The sequence below is a fragment of the Protomyctophum parallelum genome, assembly GCF_964188405.1.
Source record: "Protomyctophum parallelum genome assembly, chromosome: 5".
NCBI lineage: Eukaryota > Metazoa > Chordata > Actinopteri > Myctophiformes > Myctophidae > Protomyctophum > Protomyctophum parallelum.
Genome location: NC_139702.1, coordinates 33,632,781 through 33,652,580, shown reverse-complemented (window position 1 = coordinate 33,652,580; position 19,800 = coordinate 33,632,781). Strand labels below are relative to the sequence as shown.

The following is a 19,800-nucleotide window of genomic DNA, read 5'->3' as shown; positions in this document are numbered from 1 at the left end:
GTGCTATAGTATGCCGTACGGTAGGGGCTATAGCCCATGTTCAAAAATGATGAAAAACGAGGTTACATTTTTTTTTCAAAAATTCAAAAAACGATGGGCTATAACCCATGTTTTTTGAATTTTTTTCAAATCCTCAAAAATTATGAAAAACGGCGTGCTATAGTATGCCGTATGATATGGGCTTATAGCCCATTTCCTCGCGGTGTATAGCGGTGTATGAGAATGGGTGTTGCGGAGGATGAGAGGCATTCCTCTCATCCTCCGCAACACCCATTCTCATACACCCATCCCCAATGCATTCTCTATGGCAATAGCACAAACTTTGGCATGCTACAAGTCCTACATACTTACACCTAGCAACCCCGTTCTAGCCTACTTAGGTTCATCTTACGGTGGGCATGTTTGCCTGAAAAGGAATCTTTTAAATGTTTCATAGTTTTAGAAATATAGTGCTTTCAAATTTACAATGGGGCTCAATGGCAGACATTGGCACGTCAAAAATTACTTTCACCTAGAAACTCCATTCACACCTTTTATTATTCAGCTTACTGTGGAGACACATGCTGGAAAGTTTTACTTTGAAATGTTTTATAGTTTCTGAGTTATTTAACTTAAACGCCCAATGCATTCTCTATGGCAATAGCACAAACTTTGGCATGCTACTAGTCCTACATACTTAAACCTACCAACCCCATTCTAGCTTACTTAAGTTCATCTTACGGTGGACATGTTTGCCTGAAAAGGAATCTTTGAAAGGTGTCATAGTTTTAGAAATATAGTGCTTTCAAATTTGAGACTTTTAACATGGGGCTCAATGGCAGATTTTGGCACGTCAAAAAATCACTTTCACCTAGAAACTCCATTCACACTTTTTATTATTCAGCTTACTGTGGAGACACATGCTGGAACGTTTTACTTAGAAATGTTTTGTAGTTTCTGAGTTATTTAACTTAAACGCCCAATGCATTCTCAATGGCTATAGCACAAACTTTGGCATGCTACTAGTCCTACATACTTACACCTAGAAACCCCATTATAGCCTATTTAGGTTCATCTTATGGTGGACATGACTATAGAGATAGTGTAATCCTGATTTGTGTGATTCATGGATAAAATGTGTAGCTACGAGTAATATTAAGAAATGTGTTTTAAAAAAATCTGCCTCATGGTGGCAGGCCGGTAAAATTGGGCCAGAGGTTCATTGTTGGCATCCAGGGATCCAGGGGTTGGCAGGGAGCTGGCCAATGGTGCGGGAGATTAGCTGGTAGCAGAGGAATGGACACACACACACACACACACACACACACACACACACCCACACACCATGCCTCCCCATGTGACAAACATGTCACAAAGAGAAAGAGATGGGGACGAATGGGAGAGGGTGCTGTTGTTGAGACTGTGGTTGCCTCAGTCAATACACACTAAGCACTTCTCTGTCTGGTGCTCGCACATGCACAGATAAAGCAATTTTCTGTCTCTGAATGGCCAAGTGTTCCTTCTATTCAATGGCCGATTGCACTGTTATTTTTTTACAATGGTTGAATTGGTACCATGGAGTTGAAAGGTACAATAATGTATTTGCTGCTGTGTGCTTTATATGAATAAGATGCATTTACTTTACTTAACATTACAGTTTGTATTGCCTCTAGTCTATGCACTACAGTATTGCAGAGTTTACCGTGTAAATGTCTACAAAAAAAGTGAACTGAACAACTAAGTGTCACAGTAGCAGAAAGTTGAACCCAAATGCAGAGCCAAACACAGGAGCAAAATTAAGATATTTATTCACAATATGGTGAATTGGAGATTGTGGAAGGTTGCATGGAAAACAAACATGCAGGATGAGGAGAGCAGTCCGGGCAGGTGGCAGGCAGACGAGATGGGTGAGATGGGTTCTGGTAGAGAGGAGAAGAGCTTAAGTTTGCAGGAAACACAAATACTAGGAACTATAACTAAACTATAACTTCACTAGAACATAAACACTGGCTAGAGTCAAGCTATAGTACTACCATGAAAGGTTGTGCAATAATCTGATGAGTGGAGTGAAGACCAGGGTATAAATACTGTCAGGGCTGAAGAGTTGATGGCCGGCAGGTGTGTCAATTGAGTGCGATGAGGTGACCAAAGGCAGGTGTGCCAAGGCTGTAAGCTGGGAGGAAAGCCGACGCCCACACACAGCCACAGTATGGCAACACAGAGCCACATACTGTGACACTAAGTGGTCCATTTAATTATTTAAGTATTACTATACGGACGTTGTAGGGCAGAAAACCTGTGTCTCGTTAGTTTTCTCGCAAATTAAGGCCCTACAGGCCTACATTGTCATACTAACTACAGTGACAAAAAACCATATCTCCCCCAGCTCTTCACCTGTGTGTGTGTGGCTGGGGGATTCTGATATGACAATGACAATAAAGGATATATCGATACAATGTTTATTAAAATGAATAATCAAAAAGAAAATAATATGTCCACAGCGCCATTGAAAAGGTATAAAAAAATATTATGACTGTGAAATAATCAATTTAATAATTGTGTTGGTATGAAATATTGGAAGCTACATGAATGGTGAAAAGGAAACAGTGAATCTTGCACTAGAAACAGTGAACCTTGCACTACATGTGTTGTAAAAGTGCACCGTCTAGTGGCTGGATGTTGTCAGCATGTTAATTTGACGTGGGTCTATTATGATGTTATTTAGTTTATTAGCGTCATGCTTGTGTAGATTTGTTCTGGGGCATGATGGGAGCAGAGCTACACATGGTTTATATCACAGGTTCTCAACGTTGGGTACAGGGACCACCAGGGGTCCAACTGGACCCCTAAGGGTCTAACTCTGACAGTGTACATATGGAACGTAATGGAATGCTTACGGCTCCATGTTAAATGAACACTGAGGATTTTGAGATTGGGGTCCCAGAGATTGAAAAATGATATCAAATAGGGATTCAAATAGGGATGTCACACTCGGGGTCCTTGAAATTCAAAAGTTTGAGAACGGCTGGTTCACATGCAGTATCTCAAGTCAAGTCAGTAGACTCAAGTATCCTCCTGAATGGAGATGAAGCCCAGTATTTAGACCAAGCAGTGACCATGGTCATTGACTGTGATGTGTGACCAGTGACCATGGTCATTGACTGTGATGTGTGACCAGTGACCATGGTCATTGACTGTGATGTGTGACCAGTGACCATGCATTGACTGTGATGTGTGATCAGTGACCATGGTCATTGACTGTGATGTGTGATCAGTGACCATGCATTGACTGTGATGTGGGACTTGTTGTTCTACAGGCTCGTTGGCTGTGTCTGTCACTGACATGACTGCTCCAGTGGTGGGATCCTCTGGAGGTGTGTATGCCTTGGTCTCGGCACATCTGGCTAACGTTGTCATGGTAAGTTTGTCCGTGCGTGTGTGGAACTTCTTTGATTCATTCTGTGTGTGCCTGTGTGCGTGTGTGGAACTTCTTTGATTCATTCTGTGTGTGCCTGTGTGCGTGTGTGGAACTTCTTTGATTCATTCTGTGTGTGCCTGTGTGCCTGTGTGCGTGCGTGCGTAGATGACTATCACATCAGTCACTCGGTACTCCTGTCTGCAGAGAGCACTGGCACATCAAGGCAGATCATTCTGGGGCCCAGCAGGTGCTGGTGGATCCACAGATTCCATACATTCCATACTGTCACATTTTCTACATCCAAAAGTGTGTGTGTGTGTGTGTGTGTGTGTGTGTGTGTGTGTGTGTGTGTGTGTGTGTGTGTGTGTGTGTGTGTGCGCGCGCGCGTGTATGTGCGTGTGTGTGCGCGTCAAAGAGGTGAGGTCTTGATTGACTTACTGAAATGTAAAACACACACAAGATGGATATCTATGAAATATGCATACAGTCATGTCCATGACACTCAAGTAATTTGAGGGATTTCTCTGGATTATCTGGTGCAGCAAAAGTTGGGGCGTCGTGAAAGCTATGCTTTACCTCAATGTTTTCTCTGTTCTGTTTGTTTTTACCTTGACCTCTCTTATCTTGTCCCATCCTTTTCATTCCTTCTCTCTCCCTCTCCGGCCTCAGAACTGGTCGGGCATGAAGTGCCAGTTCAAGTTGTTCCGGATGGCTATGGCTCTGGTTTGCAGTAAGTCAGACAATGATTTCTTATTAATAAAGAATTTAAAAAACTAAATACAAAAGTTACAAAGAATATAATTCATGCCATTAAGGAATTAAGAGATCCTCTTTTCAGAAATTCAACGTCAATTCACATTTTAGGCCTAAACAACGTTACATGCTGGCAGGGTTAGTCATTATTCAGACTAACCCTGTTCCTAACCGCACGCAAAGCCACGTTGTCGTACTAATCTAATACACAGAATTCCGAATGTCGGAATTACAAGCGGGTGTACAGTGCTGTTGCAATTCATCTACAGTATGAATAAACACAATTTATGTTTTGTGCTGAAAAGTTTCCTGTCATGTTAGCTTCACCACTGTGAATGCATTTGACATACAGTACAGTAAATAAAACAAAAATACATTTATGTTACTTATTTACATTGTCTTTCCAATATTCATCATGGAGTATCTTCTTAAAGACAGCCCTATAAATATATTGCAGATTTTGTTGACATTATGGGTACCCTGTTGATTGTATGACTGCAATTTTATGGGTTCCGTTCACAGTTCAATAATTGTTAACTGTAACAGTAAAGCAGAAATTCCATTAAAGTAAAGTCTTAAAAATGGCCTTGAATGATTTCACACTGGAACTTCCATGCCACTTACATGCTGTCTAGTATAAAGGAGGTGTAATTTGATGCCAACCTTCCTGCTTCTCCTCTTTGTGTCCCTACTTGACTGTGAAGCAGAACATTACATTTTGTCCAGAGGGTTACAGGCCCGGTCTCATGCACCACGGCCTCAAGAGAAAATGTATTTGCTCTTGACCCAGATTGCAATGGGGTGGTGTGGCTTTGAGCCAAGAACTTTATGAGCTGAATTTGAATCAGGGTTTAGGAATAGAAATAGCGGGGCCTTCAACACAAAACTGTCACTGGCAGTAATTATAGTAATCATTGTCCTCCTTGTCCTTGCCTTGATTAGAAACTACAGTCTATTGATGGATAATGGAGCAGATGAAAGCTAAATCAGGTCAGTAAGTACCTGTAATAACTGGCATTTAAAAGGACTGGATATGATGTAGACTAACTTTGTTGACATGGGATGAATGGCCCACAATTGTACCATGTTTGTTGGTTAATACTACTGTCTTTAACCTTGCTCTCTTGCAGAGATTTGATGCATTGCTTACCAGCGGTGGTAGATTGTTTTTCAGTAGCCACGGTACTGCCTTACGTACACTTACTACACTATGAAAGAGGTTCATTTTCACTTGTCTGTTCTCCTGTTCACAGTGAGCGTGGAGTTCGGACGGGCGGTGTGGCTGCGGTTCTACCCACCGGCCTTCCCGCCGTGTCCCAACCCCAGCTTTGTGGCCCACTTGGGTGGAGTGGCGGTGGGTTTGACCCTCGGCGTGGTAGTCCTGCAGAACTATGAGCAACGGCTGCAGGAGCAGTCCCTGTTCTGGATCTTCTTCTGCGTGTACACCCTCTTTGTGCTCTGCGCCATCTTCTGGAACATCTTTGCCTACAGTCTGCTTGATGTGCGACTGCCTCCGGCCCCATGAGGCCCCTCGCTGGACGCAGACTCTCCCTCTGTCTCCAATCCATGGAGGCCATCTGACAGCCAGCTGGCTCCTACGCGACAGGGGTACCTGTTCTCAAGTCTCTGGATGGACAGCTGGTTACTGCCGCCCACACACACACCACACAATCGTACTGTACTCTGACTTCATCTCTGCGCTAGGTTCATCTAAAATGTACTGGCCAATGGGGTCGTGACCTAAAAAGCATGTGGTTGGTCAGTAAGGGGCCTCCTATGAAACAAAACAGTAAGAGTTCTGCACACACAGCTCCAAACACTCATCTTGAACCCAATAGTGCCTATTCATCAAGACTGATAACCAGGTTAAGATAACCACATAACCAGGTTCCCTCTGTGCAGGCAAAGCAGTACAAGCTTGTGTAACTTTGCAGTCTTCAGATCGTTTTGAAAGTCTGGTAGTGCTGGCTTTATTCTGAGTGGGTAAAGGTACAGGGTTAAATAATTTACAATGCTAAACATGTTTCTATACCCGTCAGGCATAGACAATGTGCAAATAAACTCCACTCTTGTACCTTAGGATTGTGAAGATAGATTTGGGTTATTATTCCATGTTGCTTACAGCGCGTTTAACCTCAAACTTGTGTGCATTTGTCCTTTTAGTGTGTCGAGTATGGCACACTAGTATAATGTAGCCTACAGATGAAACACATTTAGAAGTGTCAAACTCATTTTCTGAATGTTGCCAAAAGGTTGCTACAAGCACTAGCATAGAAGATGAAGCACAAAGCTTGACAAATACTGCTAAAGTGTTAGCGAAACTGAGCCTAACTTTCTAACATGTTTGTAAATTGTATTGGTTGATTAAGATTTTCAGAATAATGTCAACTATTAATGAATATATCAATTTGTCATCACTCTCCTGCACTGATATGCAATGATAAATGATAATTTCCTCATAGTTGAAGTGAACAAAATTAGAATTTTAGATCAGCAACTGTCACTTGTAGTAACAGATGGGGCATTTGTTTGTCATTAAAAACATACAGGGTTTGATGCAGGAATTTGTTTTTGTAAAAGAAAAAAAATAAAGGTAGAGTAAGTGATTTTCCTTTGTTAAAATAAGTGTTAAATGGCTCTATATTTGTGATAGTAATCATTGCTATAGAGTAATTGTTCAGTAACAGTGGTCACCCCTTCTCCAGCTCGTTAGTAAACAGAAACGACCTGTTCAGGTCTGCAACTGCATAAACTAATTTGATCCAATCAGGAGAGAACTCACAGGATACAGAATGAAGAAGTTAAATTGGGAGTGATGACACAAAGAAATACTGATAAAACCGTACTGTAATACTATCCATTTTAAGCTCCCAAATGGACCACCCAGTGGCACCCACCTGAAAATGTATTTTCTGTTTTTATCTTTATTAAGGGGCTGTTACTGTATAAACACTACAGTAGCAGTTTTTAACCAAAATATATCACTTACTCAAACTTTAAAAGCTGAAAGCATTGCTATAAACTTAAAATGCATAAAAGGGTTTCTAGGCCTACATGTATAATGGTGAATAGAACCAATTCAATTGTTAGAGAACGGACCCCAACCCTGAACAGCAAGTGTCAGAACTGTACTGTATCTTAACCTCATGTTATGACGAGTGTAACGGCTTTGGACAAGGAAATATATAAGAAATTACAGATGAGTATTTAAACATTTGGATTAGTTTTACTTGGTGGTATTGGTATGTTCTGTAAAGTGTTCAAATGGTCTGCATAATGTTAACTACTGTACATCCTGTGTATCTTATTTAATATTGGTTTGACATGATCTGGGATTGTATATATTAAGGGCTATGATACAAAACTAAGTGACGTGTAAATGACTGAAATTATTTTAACGTGCATATTTTGTAGATTTGATATGTACATACTGGAGTACATTAACCATTTTCTATGAAAGAATGTATGAGGTCTTTGCATTTATCTACAAATCAAAGTTAGTAACCCATGCATATTCTACAAACATCTACCAGGATGAATAAATAAATAAAAAAGGACCCCCAAAATTATGTTTTTGACTGCAGACCTCCATCTCAAAATAGTGTTCCAGGAGGACACCCAGAAGCAGACTGCCATAGCAGCTCAAAAACCCATTTCAACTGTTTTTAATCACCACTAGATGGAGCTCTTAGTTAGTATTGAACCCGCTTGCTCATTTTGATTTACAAAAGGATGCAGTATAGTGCCAATCGGTCGTGTATATTTTCTGTTTACAGCTGGAGAGACCCGTTACTGAATAGCACTGAATCACTTTCAGAATACAAAGACATTTCATTATTTTAACAAACTTTAGCATTCATAGCTGTAAAATGAGATTGTGTTACTTCAGCAGTTAAATACAGCATTGGGTGCATTTGTAACATTGATACCATACATGTAGCAAGTAGCAACATAAATGATTTAATACGAATTTGAAGGTTTTCAGAATTGCCAAATTGTAGTCTAGGCAGCAAACAAGACTACACTGCATTTCAGTTACTTTACATGAGGGTGCATCTGACAGGACTCAACAATGAAGACAGTAAACAGTCATTCATGTTTTCAGTATAAATAAATACGTTGAAGTTTAAGAGACTTTTGACTACTTGCATTTTTAGTAAGATCAATCATGAGTTGGACACCCTACAAGATTTTGACCGAATGTAACCCCAGTTCTATCAATTAATATAATCCAGTCTTAATTGCTGAATTATTCTGAGGGACCACTTCCCAGATTTGAACCCGAATCCAATGTGAAAATATGACAAATAAAATCCTCTTAAAGGCTCTGGGATGACCCAGCCAGTTTATGTAAATGTGGCAACAAGAGCTCTACTCTCCATTGGATTAAACATTACAAAAGTCACTACATTTAGAGGTTGAGCTCGCAAAACATACAGTCAGTCTAATTTTCACGTACAGAACGAGTCAGGTTACAAACCAGAAACCAGCACAAATGAGGCATACAGTTATTACAGTATAACAATGATTGTAGTTTAACCAAAATCTTATCCTCAAACCTTTACAACTGACTAGCTATGTCAGGACAAACCAGCATTGGATTTCAAGATGTTTTTATTACAACATAGATTCTTAAAACAATACAAAGGATGCATACAGTTACCCTTTCGACCATGGAATACCATCAAGAATAAACCTGAAATGAAAAATAAAGCTATAGACTGCTAAGTTGTGAAGTCAAACACTAAAGTACTTGGAATCACTGTTTTGTTTTGCTACTGAAACCCTCACCAACCATGGTTGGGGACGCAAGTCCAACAGCACCTACGTGCTGTGAGGGTCTCAATCATTATCTACCAGGAAAATAAAATAAAAACATGTTTACAAAAAGAAACTTGCCTTCGTAAAGAGTTGGTACGTTCATGCCAGCAGCTTCAAAAACAATAATAATCATATTTTAAACACTTCACTTCTATGAACCTGAGTGGAACATAAGGGGGGTTATCAGATCAGATTAACAAACAGTTGTCATCGAGTTGTTTTGGATGTAGAATATTTCCCATTTAACTGTCCGTGTGTTGCAATAGCAATATAGCATTTTTGTCTTCACCGCCACTGGTCTTAACAGCTCATTGACTTGTGGCTAGGTTTGAATTAAAGCACAGGATGAGAGAAAGGTGTTAACCTCCAAACCTAGTGAGGTGGCTCTGTAGGCTGCTTCAATACCGTCCAGCCGGAGACATAACTGGAGGCCTCATGCCCATGGGAGGACCTCCCTGGTAGGGCACCATGGGGGGGCCCTGCCCATATGGAGGCATTCCTCCGGGCATGTAGCCGGGCATGGCCTGGGGAGGGGCACCATACTGACCTGAGGAGAGAAGAGTAGGATGGCAAGTGTTCAGACCAACAGTTGTCTTACCTTAACCTGATCTTATTATATCCAACAACCCGTGTTAGAGACCAAAGAAAAGTGGTACCAGTGGCAGAGGACCGCCACTCAAAGCATGTACATTGGGTCTTAGGCTTGTTCGCTTTGTTACAATTTAGGCATTTAGCAGACTTAATCCAGAGCGATTTACAATAAGCAAGAACAAAAAACATGGCAATACAATGAATACATTGTATGAATCCTACATAAACTTAAGAACCTAACAGTGGAATATCTAAGGAAACTTTGTGTATACACTATAGAGTGCCATGTCTACATAAAGTGCTATATAAGTTACATAAGTTGAGCCTGTTCATACGCCTGTAGGAGGTTGAGGCCAGGGCAAGTACTACGGCAAGTGTTATGGGCTAAGATGAAGTCTGAAGGTGTTTTCAGACTGCGGCGGAAGATTGGGAGTGAATCTGCAGTTCAGAAGCTCCTTTAAGAAAAAACACTGTGCAACGACTTTGGTCATTATGGAAGACGACTCTGTAGAAAGAGAATATTCGAGCAATCAAAATAAGCAATTTAGCCTAAGACGCATTGCGCAAGGTCGGAGCTGCGGTGGGCTGTGGATGGAGTTCTTATAGAATCGACTTGGCTGCCAAGACGTCACGGGCAGGCATGAATAAGACAAAGTCAGGCGTAACACGTTGGGAGGGTCTGGCACCCCTCAAAAATTGTCGATCTACAAGCTCACAGATCTAGATTAATCAGGATCATGTCACCCAGCCCTATTGGAAAACTTGTGATGAAATGAAAGCTCTCTTTGGTGCCACGCTCTCTCACCGTGCATGGGATGCCTCATGCCAGGTTGCTGTGGCGACATGCCTTGCTGTTGGGGCATCATGCCCCCGACAGCTGCCACGGGCGGAGCAGCCACGTGGGCTTGCCCCGCCCTTGGAATGAGACGCTGGTAACGAGGGAGCTGGGCTCTTCTCTCCTCCTGTTGGCAGGGCACAACACACAGGACACGCCTTCAGACTAGTGACACACAGTGACACCCCCTCTCTGAGCAAGGGCAGACACTCAACACAGCACATGGTATGTTACACAGGAAATCACTGAACCTTGAGACGGTGATAATGATAATGATGATCAAACTGTCCATCAAGTGCACCAGGTAATCTGAATTGAACCATCTTTTACCATTGGCACAGAAGAAAAGATATTACATTACGAGATGTCTTTCAATACTAGAAGACAATCTTCACCATTTGGAATTTCACTGAACTAGCCATGCATACAGTATTTAATGTTACTTGAGTAACCATGAACATAATTGTTATTAAACCAAACCAAACCGAACATGGCTACATCACGACAGAAAAAAAAAAGACGCCATTACGTACATCAGCCATTACTTACTGTGAAAAGTGCAAAATGCAAAGCTCAAGCAACTTACCAGAGAGATATCCTCATCAGGGTGGATCAACTTACTAGTTGCACTCGTGGTGGTGAGGGTGGCAGGCTTACTACTGGCCACTGTGGCTGGGGGCTTAGCCACAGTGCTGTTAGAGGGGTTAGAGGAGGAGGAGGAGGAGGCAGAGGGCTGGGTGTAGGCAGGGAATGTTGCTTTGGGAGGGTCGGAGGAGGAGGCGACCGTGGTGTGAGAGTTTGTAACGGCAGTTCCTGGTGCACTCTGCTGGGCCTGTGCAAAGAGACGTACATACAGTTAACCCATTCTGACCTGAGATCAGATTCTAACGCACAGAAGAATGGTGGTTCTTTAAAGGAACACTCAAACCAATGGGTACTACAACATTCTGTTGTCAAAGCAGGAAATTGAAAGCAAACGGATGGAACTACAGCTATTATCGCGTGCCACAAGGGGCAATTGCCTCTAGAAACAATAGATTCCGAGTGTTGATCTGACAGCAAAGCTGCTAAAAGACTATACAAAAAACTGTTAATGTCCTTTACTTTGTGCGTCAGTGGTTGACCCTGAGCTTTAAGAGAAAAAAAATAGATTTAAAGTATTCCAGATTTTCTTTCACTTTTCAAACCTCAAATTCCCATTTTCATCATCAGATAATAGTCACCCACACAGCATAAAAACCTTCAGAGGAATAACATGTATGCCATCTAGTAAACATTTCCCAAATTTGGAAATATTGACAAATACATTCAATGTTGTTCATCCATACAACCGCTTAAAAACACAGGGGGCGGTAACATACACATGCCATGTAGTACTCATTACCCCATTAGGAAATAGAGGGTATGCACGTGGCAAAAAACTACTTTCTAGCCTTGACAGCCCATACATCCAAAAAAAGACAAAAGTCCCAACTGATTGTATTAAACTACGTTAAGCTCTGTTTGACACTCACTATATGCATGTGCATACCCTCTATAATGACAAACGCATTGAATCAGTGTTGTTCACTTCAAACAGCCTTCCAGCAAATCGGAAAACTATTACACATAGATGAGGAGCAACCAGTCACAAACAGCGTGAACACTGTCGCAAGATACAGGAAGTCATTTCCAAACATGTGCGCCAATTGCAAAATCCATGCTGGTTAGGCAAGGTAGGAGTGGATGATGCAACACATGTCTGGAAATAATGGGGGGGTAAAAAAGAAAAAACATAAAAAAAAAATGCACATTCAACATAAAGAAAGCAGGGCAGTTCAATGGGTTAACCAAATAATGCCAATATAATAATATTGCTAGACTTATTACATGTACTACCTACAAACGCTCAAGTCTCTTTATGGAAAAGCATTTACAGCCAGTCAACATGTAATAAGTATACATGCTGCTGCCACAGCCTTGTCAGCGTACTTGCTGTGTGTTAGGGTACAGAGGCTGTGAGGAGGCACACTGCACGTGTGCAGGTGAGTCGGCTACTGTGCTACTGGGAACACAAGAGCCCATCTGCAGCTTGAAAGAAAAGGAGATGACATTGATCTACACACAGTAGGTCTCTAGCATACAAGGGCAGACCTAGACATACCTAAAGGGCGTGATGAATCTGATTACACACTTGTCATCATGACAAAAAGGATCAAAACCAATTAGACTGAAAAGGACTCAAACTAGAAAAGGAGGAAGCACTAATGGAACTCAAGGACGGTGTATAATAAAATAAGTGTCAAGGATCAGTCTGAAAAAAGCAACAGGATACAAACCTTGCCTCTGATCATTTCTGTTTTCTTTGTCTATTACTCCTGGCATTCAATTACATCAGATACGCTACAAAAAAAAGGGTCTATCTGTGAAAACATTGCTGCACTGCACTGTTGCTGATGTCATCACTAACCCTTACTTGAAAATAAATCCAAAGAAGTTAATGTTGATAATATTTGAATTGGGCAGTAGATCTGCTAGGTATACATCTGCAACCAGATAAAGCGTTTGTTATTATCATGGATTAAAGCAAAATAAAATCTCAGGACTGAAATTTGTCATGTAAAATTATGTTTTAGTATTATTCCTGTTCTACATACTGCCAACCAGGTGAAGAAATCACAGATCGAGACTTTAACCTTTGTCCGACATATGCAAGACCATTAGGGTTTCATGGAAAATGCTGAAAAATAAGCGAAAGTAGCCTATCTACAAGCTGGAAATGCATCTGCACGATGCATTGAGAGCTTGTAGATCTAGGCTATTTTTTCTGCCCAATATGCTTCCATAGAAGAATGCTGGCTTCTACTGTATGTAATCCAAAAGACTGAAATCAGTCGTGGAGACATAACTTTAATCCAAGTATTATGCATTTAACTACAATACTACCTTTATCAATCAATGTAAACCGACAGGAAAACAAACGAACACTGTACTATAGATAGTCATATAACTTAAGGCATGCGTCCAAAAGGAGAGCCATTATGTACACTTATTTCTCCTATGCAAAAAGCGTTTGTTTTTAACCCATTTTGGGTTGGAACCCCTTTTGGTGTTTTAAATAGGTTATAATTTAGCTATTGAAAAATAGCAGATCTACTAGCTCATAGCGCGGCGCGCTACGAGCTTGTAGGTCTGCCATTTTTGAAAAAACTTAAAAATGTGGCGCAAATCTTCGAATATATATTCTTTCAAAGTGAATGTTTTTAACTTTGGTCTAAATGGGTTAATAAGGCTTTCCAGAGCATTTGCTTCAATCTCAATAAAGTGTACCCTTTCAAAGGCTATTGTGTCTTCAACCCATTATTCACCACGCACGTACATACAGTACACACACACAATGTGTGTACTGTACTGCCATCAACACCTGTCTAAAAGCTCCAGGAAATCCTGTTTGTCCAACCCACCTGTGCTGCACTGGGGAACAGAGGTTTGCTGACGGCAGGTTGGGCTGCCGGTGCAGCCAGTCGACTGGGCATTCCTCCTGGTACAGGGGCCTGGGCCATGTGGGGCATGCCTGGCCTGGGAGCCATGTGGGGGGGCATTCCTGCCAAGCAAGGGGAAAAAAAGGACATTTCTTAACCCATTTAGGCCAGTTTTCTGAAATAAATATTTTCACAATTAAAAAGAATTTAGCAGACCTACAAGCTCGTAGCACGCCACTCGGTGGCGCACTATGAGCTTGTAGATATGCTATTTTTCAATAGCTAAATTATAACATTTTTAAAACACCAAAAGGGGTTCCTGCCCAAAATGGGTTAATTTTTAAAAAGCACAATTCTTTCCAAAACTGCTACTGAACATACATGTGCATACTTTGCAAGTCACTCTAGGTAAGGGTCTACTAAATGCCATAATTATAATTGCTGAAATTATGTTACAAATGGATCCATTTCATCTCTGTACCACTGAATGCATAGATATTATAGGATAAAAATAAATAAACACCAGTTATTGCACAATGATCTTGATTTGTTGGTGGAATAAATTCAGAATACAACCAGTTCCTACCTGGGGGCATTCCATGCATCCCGGGCATCATCGGAGGCATCATTCCTCCCATTTGCATCATGCTATGAAGACATCAAGCCCAGACATTAATGAAACAAGAATGACTGTCATAATCGCCAGCTGCAGCTGATCTATAATCAGTTTGTGTGCCGCAGCCTCTGCTTCACGTTGCAGCGTTCAGAGTATGTAGCCAATATGGCTTCACGTTGCAGCGTTGCTGCACCACCTGAGCAGCCAGAGTATGCAGCCAATACGGCTTCACGTTGTGGCAGCACCTGAGCACCCTATCAAAGTCCAACATTGCTTTAACCATAAATCAAAAACGGCCATATCAACAACACAGGATTAATGGCATTTTACTGTGATAAAAGTGAAAACACCTACCCTGGTGGCATCCCATGCATGTTAGGGGGCATTCCATGCATCATGCCAGGTGGAACACCTGGCATCATGGGAGGCATTCCTGTAACAATAGAAACAAAAATGATCGCCATCAACCAACAAATCAATAGTAAAGATACAGGAAGTACATAGTTTACCACACGCTCAGGCACATGTAAAGCGATAGCTATGCTGCGTGCAGGACAAATAGCAATAGCTTGCTGCTGCTTGTCTGTTCAACTTCACTTTATCTACGCCTGGAATTTATTTATCTTATTTTGTTACCCTGATTGGCCTGACACCGGCACTGCAAAAACAGACAGATCTACAAGCTCTCAAAGCGTAGCAAGCGGCGCTGCAAAAACAGGCAGAATGCGATGCCTTGAGAGCTTGTAGATCTGGCTTTTTTGCGACCCGCAGAGAGCTGTTCTCACTTTACTTTTATAACACGAATATATCATCCATCGGCGATTTTTGGAGAGATGATGTTGGGCGATTGAAAATATTTGGCATATCACCAAACCTTAGTTCACTGTGAAAAATATTGATTTTTCCAGAATAGCAGATCTACAAGTTTGTAGCGCAGGACAAGTGCCGTGCTATGAGCTTGTGCTATTATTATTTTATTTTAAAGGACAACTTTAGTTTTTTTCAACTAAGGTTCATGTTTTAGGTTGTTACTAGAGAAACTACAAGGTGAGTGTTCATTTTCTTTCATTTGCTGCTTTCTTTTGTTTTTGGGATTTTAGCAGTTTCTGACAGGGGGGGGGGGGGCATTCGAGCATGGGGCTAAATATGTATTTCTTTACAAAATGTTATGGCGATTTATTTTTGTATTATTTACTATAGTCCTAATAAACCCCAAGAAATTACATCTGACCACAAAAGATCACAGGATCTATTGAATGTGACAAACTGACATATTGAGCCTATACACACAGTATAAGCACTAGGCTACCTTCACATTCAGTAGACTATAGTAAATAATACAAAAATAAATGGCCATAACATTTTGTAAAAATATACATATTTAGCCCCATGCTCGAATGCCCCCGCCCCTGTCAAAAAGAGCTCAAATCCCTAAAACGAAAGAAAGCATCAAATGAAAGAAAATTAACACTCATCTTTTACTTTCTCTAATAACAACCTAAAACATGAACCTTGGTTGAAAAAAAACTAAAGTTGTCCTTTAAGCTTCCGCTATTGAAAAATAGCAGAAGCTTAAAATCAAGTTCAAGTGGTTAAAAGCTAAGGTATGGGATACAAAAAAAAGATAACTGTTTGCGTTAAGTTTATGTCTGAGTTAACTCTTCAAACAGTAATAACAATGGACATGCCTTGATATGCTCCAGGAGGCATCCCTGGCACTCCAGCCCCAGGAGGAATGCCAGGCTGGGCCATGGGAACAGCATACGCTGCTGCCGGAGGCTGGGCTACAGCTGGCTGTTGAAATGATGGACCTGGTGCCTCGTCGTCATCGGAATCCTCATCAGAATCATCCTGCTGTTTCTTTTTCTGGCTCTCTGGAAAACGGACACCGCATTATGATGAATCACAATCACCTTTACAGATCGGGGTGGTACCCAGTTCAGAATGTTATTTAGAGGGCATGTTGTTTGAAGGACTACTTGGTTAACTTCACACTACTTATGAGGCTTATGATTGTTGTCGTTAATGCCATACTCTAATATCGCACTTGTACGAGTCTGCCAAATGTCTAAACTGTAAAAGTTTTTGATGGACATCAGCTCTGCAGTCTGCACTTGTTCTTTACATAAAAATACACTTCAGCACTTCCACTGCATGTTCACAGGAAAATCATTGTTTAAAAGGTTATTAGTTAAGCATCCACATTCATCGGACTATACTGCAGTAGATTAGAGTATTTACAATCATGTGAAAAATATATTGACTGACTCGCTGAAATCCTAAACCAGTTTGTGTGTGTGAGAAAGAAAACACTTAATTTCTACTCCCCTCGCATTATGGCATCACTTGCCACCCAGATCTGATCAACATGTTGCAATAGATTAGAATATAAATGAGGATTCAATCACCTTGTGACTTCTGTTCTAGCGTCCGTCTTCTCTCCTGCATATCTTTGTCAGGAATACCCTCCATGCCATAGATCTCCAGTTCTATGTCAACCCTTCCTGGTATGGCATTTGGAACACCATCAATGGTCTCTTTGTGTACCTGAAACACAGAGAAGTGGGACTTGTAAGGCTGCATCTCATTCTGTGCCTCACATATGCTTCAAGGACAGCTTGGCAGTGAGCAGACGGTGTGACAACCCACCTGCATGCAGTGAATGGCCAAACCCGGGCCTGTATACAACTTTTTGTGACAGATGTGGCATTTGAAGTGTTTGGCCTTCTGGTGTTGGATTAGAATCTTCTCATCGTCAAAGTCTCGATTACAATACCTGTACAACCTGAGTTAAGGACTGACTGTTCTTAATGAATTGAATACACAAGACCACAAGCACCCAGGGCTTTTTTGTTATCATTTTAACAATCAAACCGTACCTGTACAATCTGCAAAAAGTTAATTTAGTATTCAATCAAGTGTCCCTCATTGAACCAGGGGACACACTTTGTTTCTCAATTTGGGGGATCAATCAATGACACATATCTCAAGTTCTGAAACAATATACATAACTAGAATACAGTTTTTAACCACATGAACCCTATAGACTTGGCAAACTGGACCCAAGTTGTCTCAGACTCTGTCTATAGACTGTCTATACACAGATGTGTGTAGCTACACCAGATGTAGCTCGGCTAAACATGTGAGGTTTGCCTAAAGTTCCCCCCAGAATATGGACGCTGGGATTCAAAATATACATCAACTCTTAATAGTACATAAATATATACAGTGAGATTAGATTTTTTTTCCTGAGGGACCCTTATTTTTCTTGCTCGTCCCCACTCCACCGATGGAAAGATGACAGTTTTGTGTTTACAATGATGTAACCAAACCCTGTAACAAGTAACAACCAGACCTCAGTCATTATGATCAAGAGCTCTGGTCTTCGAAATGAAAAAAAAAAAAAATCCAGACCAGTGAATGAACCCTCATAGTTGATGCACATAGCTAGGATGCTAAGAAGCTAAGCAGTTAGCCCATGATGATGACTGGTCTGGAGGAAGCCAACATTGAGGAAAATGCCTCCGGTTAGGCCCGTCCGAAAATAGATCTACGAGCTCACCGCGCGTCCAAGGAAGGTAAACGCGTCGCGGAAGAGACAAGCTGTGAGCTTCTCAGCTTGTAGATTGCGATGTTTTGGACACGGTGCGCTACACGACGGAGCATAATTACATACAGTAGCATTTCAATGAAGCTAAATGCTAACGTGTAGCTAAGCGACTTGTTCCTTGTTTCAGACTGTATTTCTCCACCAAAGGATACCAGCACCACGGCTTCATCTGCTTCTTCTTTTTGCGCCCCATGTTTCAAATAATAATAATATATATATAATTTGACAAAAACGGGGCGTAAAGCGGTAAATACTATTTGACTATGACTGTTATCTGTTTAATAACAGCATGCTGTTGTTGTTCCCTGGTTTGGCCCCGAAATGGCGCTTTTATACAGGAAGTGCTACAGAGCTCACTTTACCCATAAGGCTTTGCTGTTGGAACGTGCTTCTTCTTCTTTTGTGTTTATTTCCCGGCGTATTCACCTGATGGCACGACGGCCCCTGCTGGTGAAAAGCCACCAAAAATGTATTGCATATTTGTAAATATATTTTCTTTTGTTTGCTGTGTATGATGTATTGTAGGCCTATCCCCAATGAACAACTAAATCCTGAGTCACCATGATGTGATCATGGGGCCTCTTTTTCTTTAGTCTGTCTTCTTCTACGTTATTATCATATCAGCATTTTCTTTTTGTAGTGTTATTTTGCCCACTTTACTTGCAGAATCCCTCTGTCTTGGACGTCAGAACCCAATCCATATCATTTCCACTGTGTGCATTCTCTTTTTACACAAAATTGGATTTCCCTCAACATTAGGATGTACTGGGTAGGCTACCCTAGAAGCTAGTGTTCTTCAATCGATACTGTGGCTACATCTGCATGTATCCATATTAACTGCACAATCCCAGTTAGCTTCCTGCCTTCCTCTAACAGTTAGAGGAAGCTAACTCAGATTGTACAGTTAATATAGTTAATAGTTAATATGGTAACCTAACACACATAGCATATATGCCTATTATAAGTGCCTTTATCAGAACTGAAAACAGTTCTGTTTTTGAAATCCTCACAATGTGACATGTGTTTATGGGCTATTTATTTTATATAAATATAGGCTATAAAATAGGGCGTAAATGGTTAATGTGTGCTTTTTAAAATCATAATCAAAATTTGCAAAGTAACTGGTAGTTGTAGTGGAGTAAAAAGTTCAATATTTGCCTCTGATATATTAGTGGTGTAGAAGTATAAAATGGAAATATTCAAGTAAAGTAAAAAACGACTCAAAATTGTATTTAAGTAGGCCTACAGCTAGTGTTTGATGCTTGGATAGAATTAACATTTTTTGTGGAACCGGCATAGCAGCACAACCTCAGGAAAAAAGACTTGTATTCGTATTGTAATTGTTGAAACAATGAAGACATTAGATAATTTGGTAGCCTACAAACTGACCCTGACACCAGAGAGAGCTTCATTGATCTCGTTCAACCCATTTGGCACAAAAATAGTTCTAACTTCTACTGCGATTCTTTAGTTTAATAGTTCTCTATAATCATACCACTGTATACTGTACAACTTGCAAACTAAAATCAATCAGTCAATTGCCTGTCTCAAAAAAATTCAAATCAAAGTCTCATACAAACTTGCCTTTAAACGTCCATGAAAATAAACAGTTTATTTTGATCCAATTTAATGGACTTCACCAATTTGGATCAAAAATAAAACAGCAGCATCACGTGACACTAGTCACATTCAATAGCATGATAATATTGATAGAAC

At 40.8% G+C, this 19,800-nt stretch overlaps 2 protein-coding genes across 4 annotated transcripts in view; one reads left to right on the top strand and one right to left on the bottom strand.

Moving 5' to 3' along the window:
• rhbdl3 (rhomboid, veinlet-like 3) overlaps positions 1-8,595 on the top strand; it is a 132,079-nt gene extending 123,484 nt beyond the window's left edge. For all 3 annotated transcript variants that reach the window (XM_083764270.1, XM_083764269.1, XM_083764268.1), the window contains 3 exons: positions 3,297-3,397; positions 4,067-4,127; positions 5,404-8,595. In XM_083764270.1, coding sequence (XP_083620396.1) covers positions 3,297-3,397; positions 4,067-4,127; positions 5,404-5,675 — 434 coding nt within the window. In that variant the 3' untranslated portion in view covers positions 5,676-8,595. The remainder of the gene's footprint in view (positions 1-3,296; positions 3,398-4,066; positions 4,128-5,403) is intronic.
• A 151-nt stretch (positions 8,596-8,746) lies between these two features.
• LOC310858168 (BUB3-interacting and GLEBS motif-containing protein ZNF207-like) lies at positions 8,747-18,416 on the bottom strand. Its single transcript, XM_083764267.1, has 10 exons — positions 18,237-18,416; positions 17,124-17,250; positions 16,883-17,021; positions 16,163-16,348; positions 14,829-14,907; positions 14,445-14,506; positions 13,841-13,980; positions 10,984-11,229; positions 10,368-10,524; positions 8,747-9,518 (listed from the first exon to the last, which is right to left on the bottom strand). Exons 1-10 carry the CDS (start codon positions 18,275-18,277, stop codon positions 9,370-9,372), a joined length of 1,326 nt encoding a protein of 441 aa, XP_083620393.1. The 5' UTR covers positions 18,278-18,416; the 3' UTR covers positions 8,747-9,369.
• Between the last annotated feature and the right edge of the window lie 1,384 nt (positions 18,417-19,800).

Bases quoted from the DNA above. Each gene is read 5' to 3' on its own strand.
- LOC310858168 (XM_083764267.1), bottom strand. From the start codon at position 18,277: ATGGGGCGCAAAAAGAAGAAGCAGATGAAGCCGTGGTGCTG. The intron at 13,981-14,444 runs GTAGGAACTGGT...CTTGCTTGGCAG, and splicing joins GATGCATGGAATGCCCCCAG to GAATGCCCCCCCACATGGCT. The intron at 9,519-10,367 runs GTGAGAGAGCGT...TTCTCTCCTCAG, and splicing joins CATGAGGCATCCCATGCACG to GTCAGTATGGTGCCCCTCCC.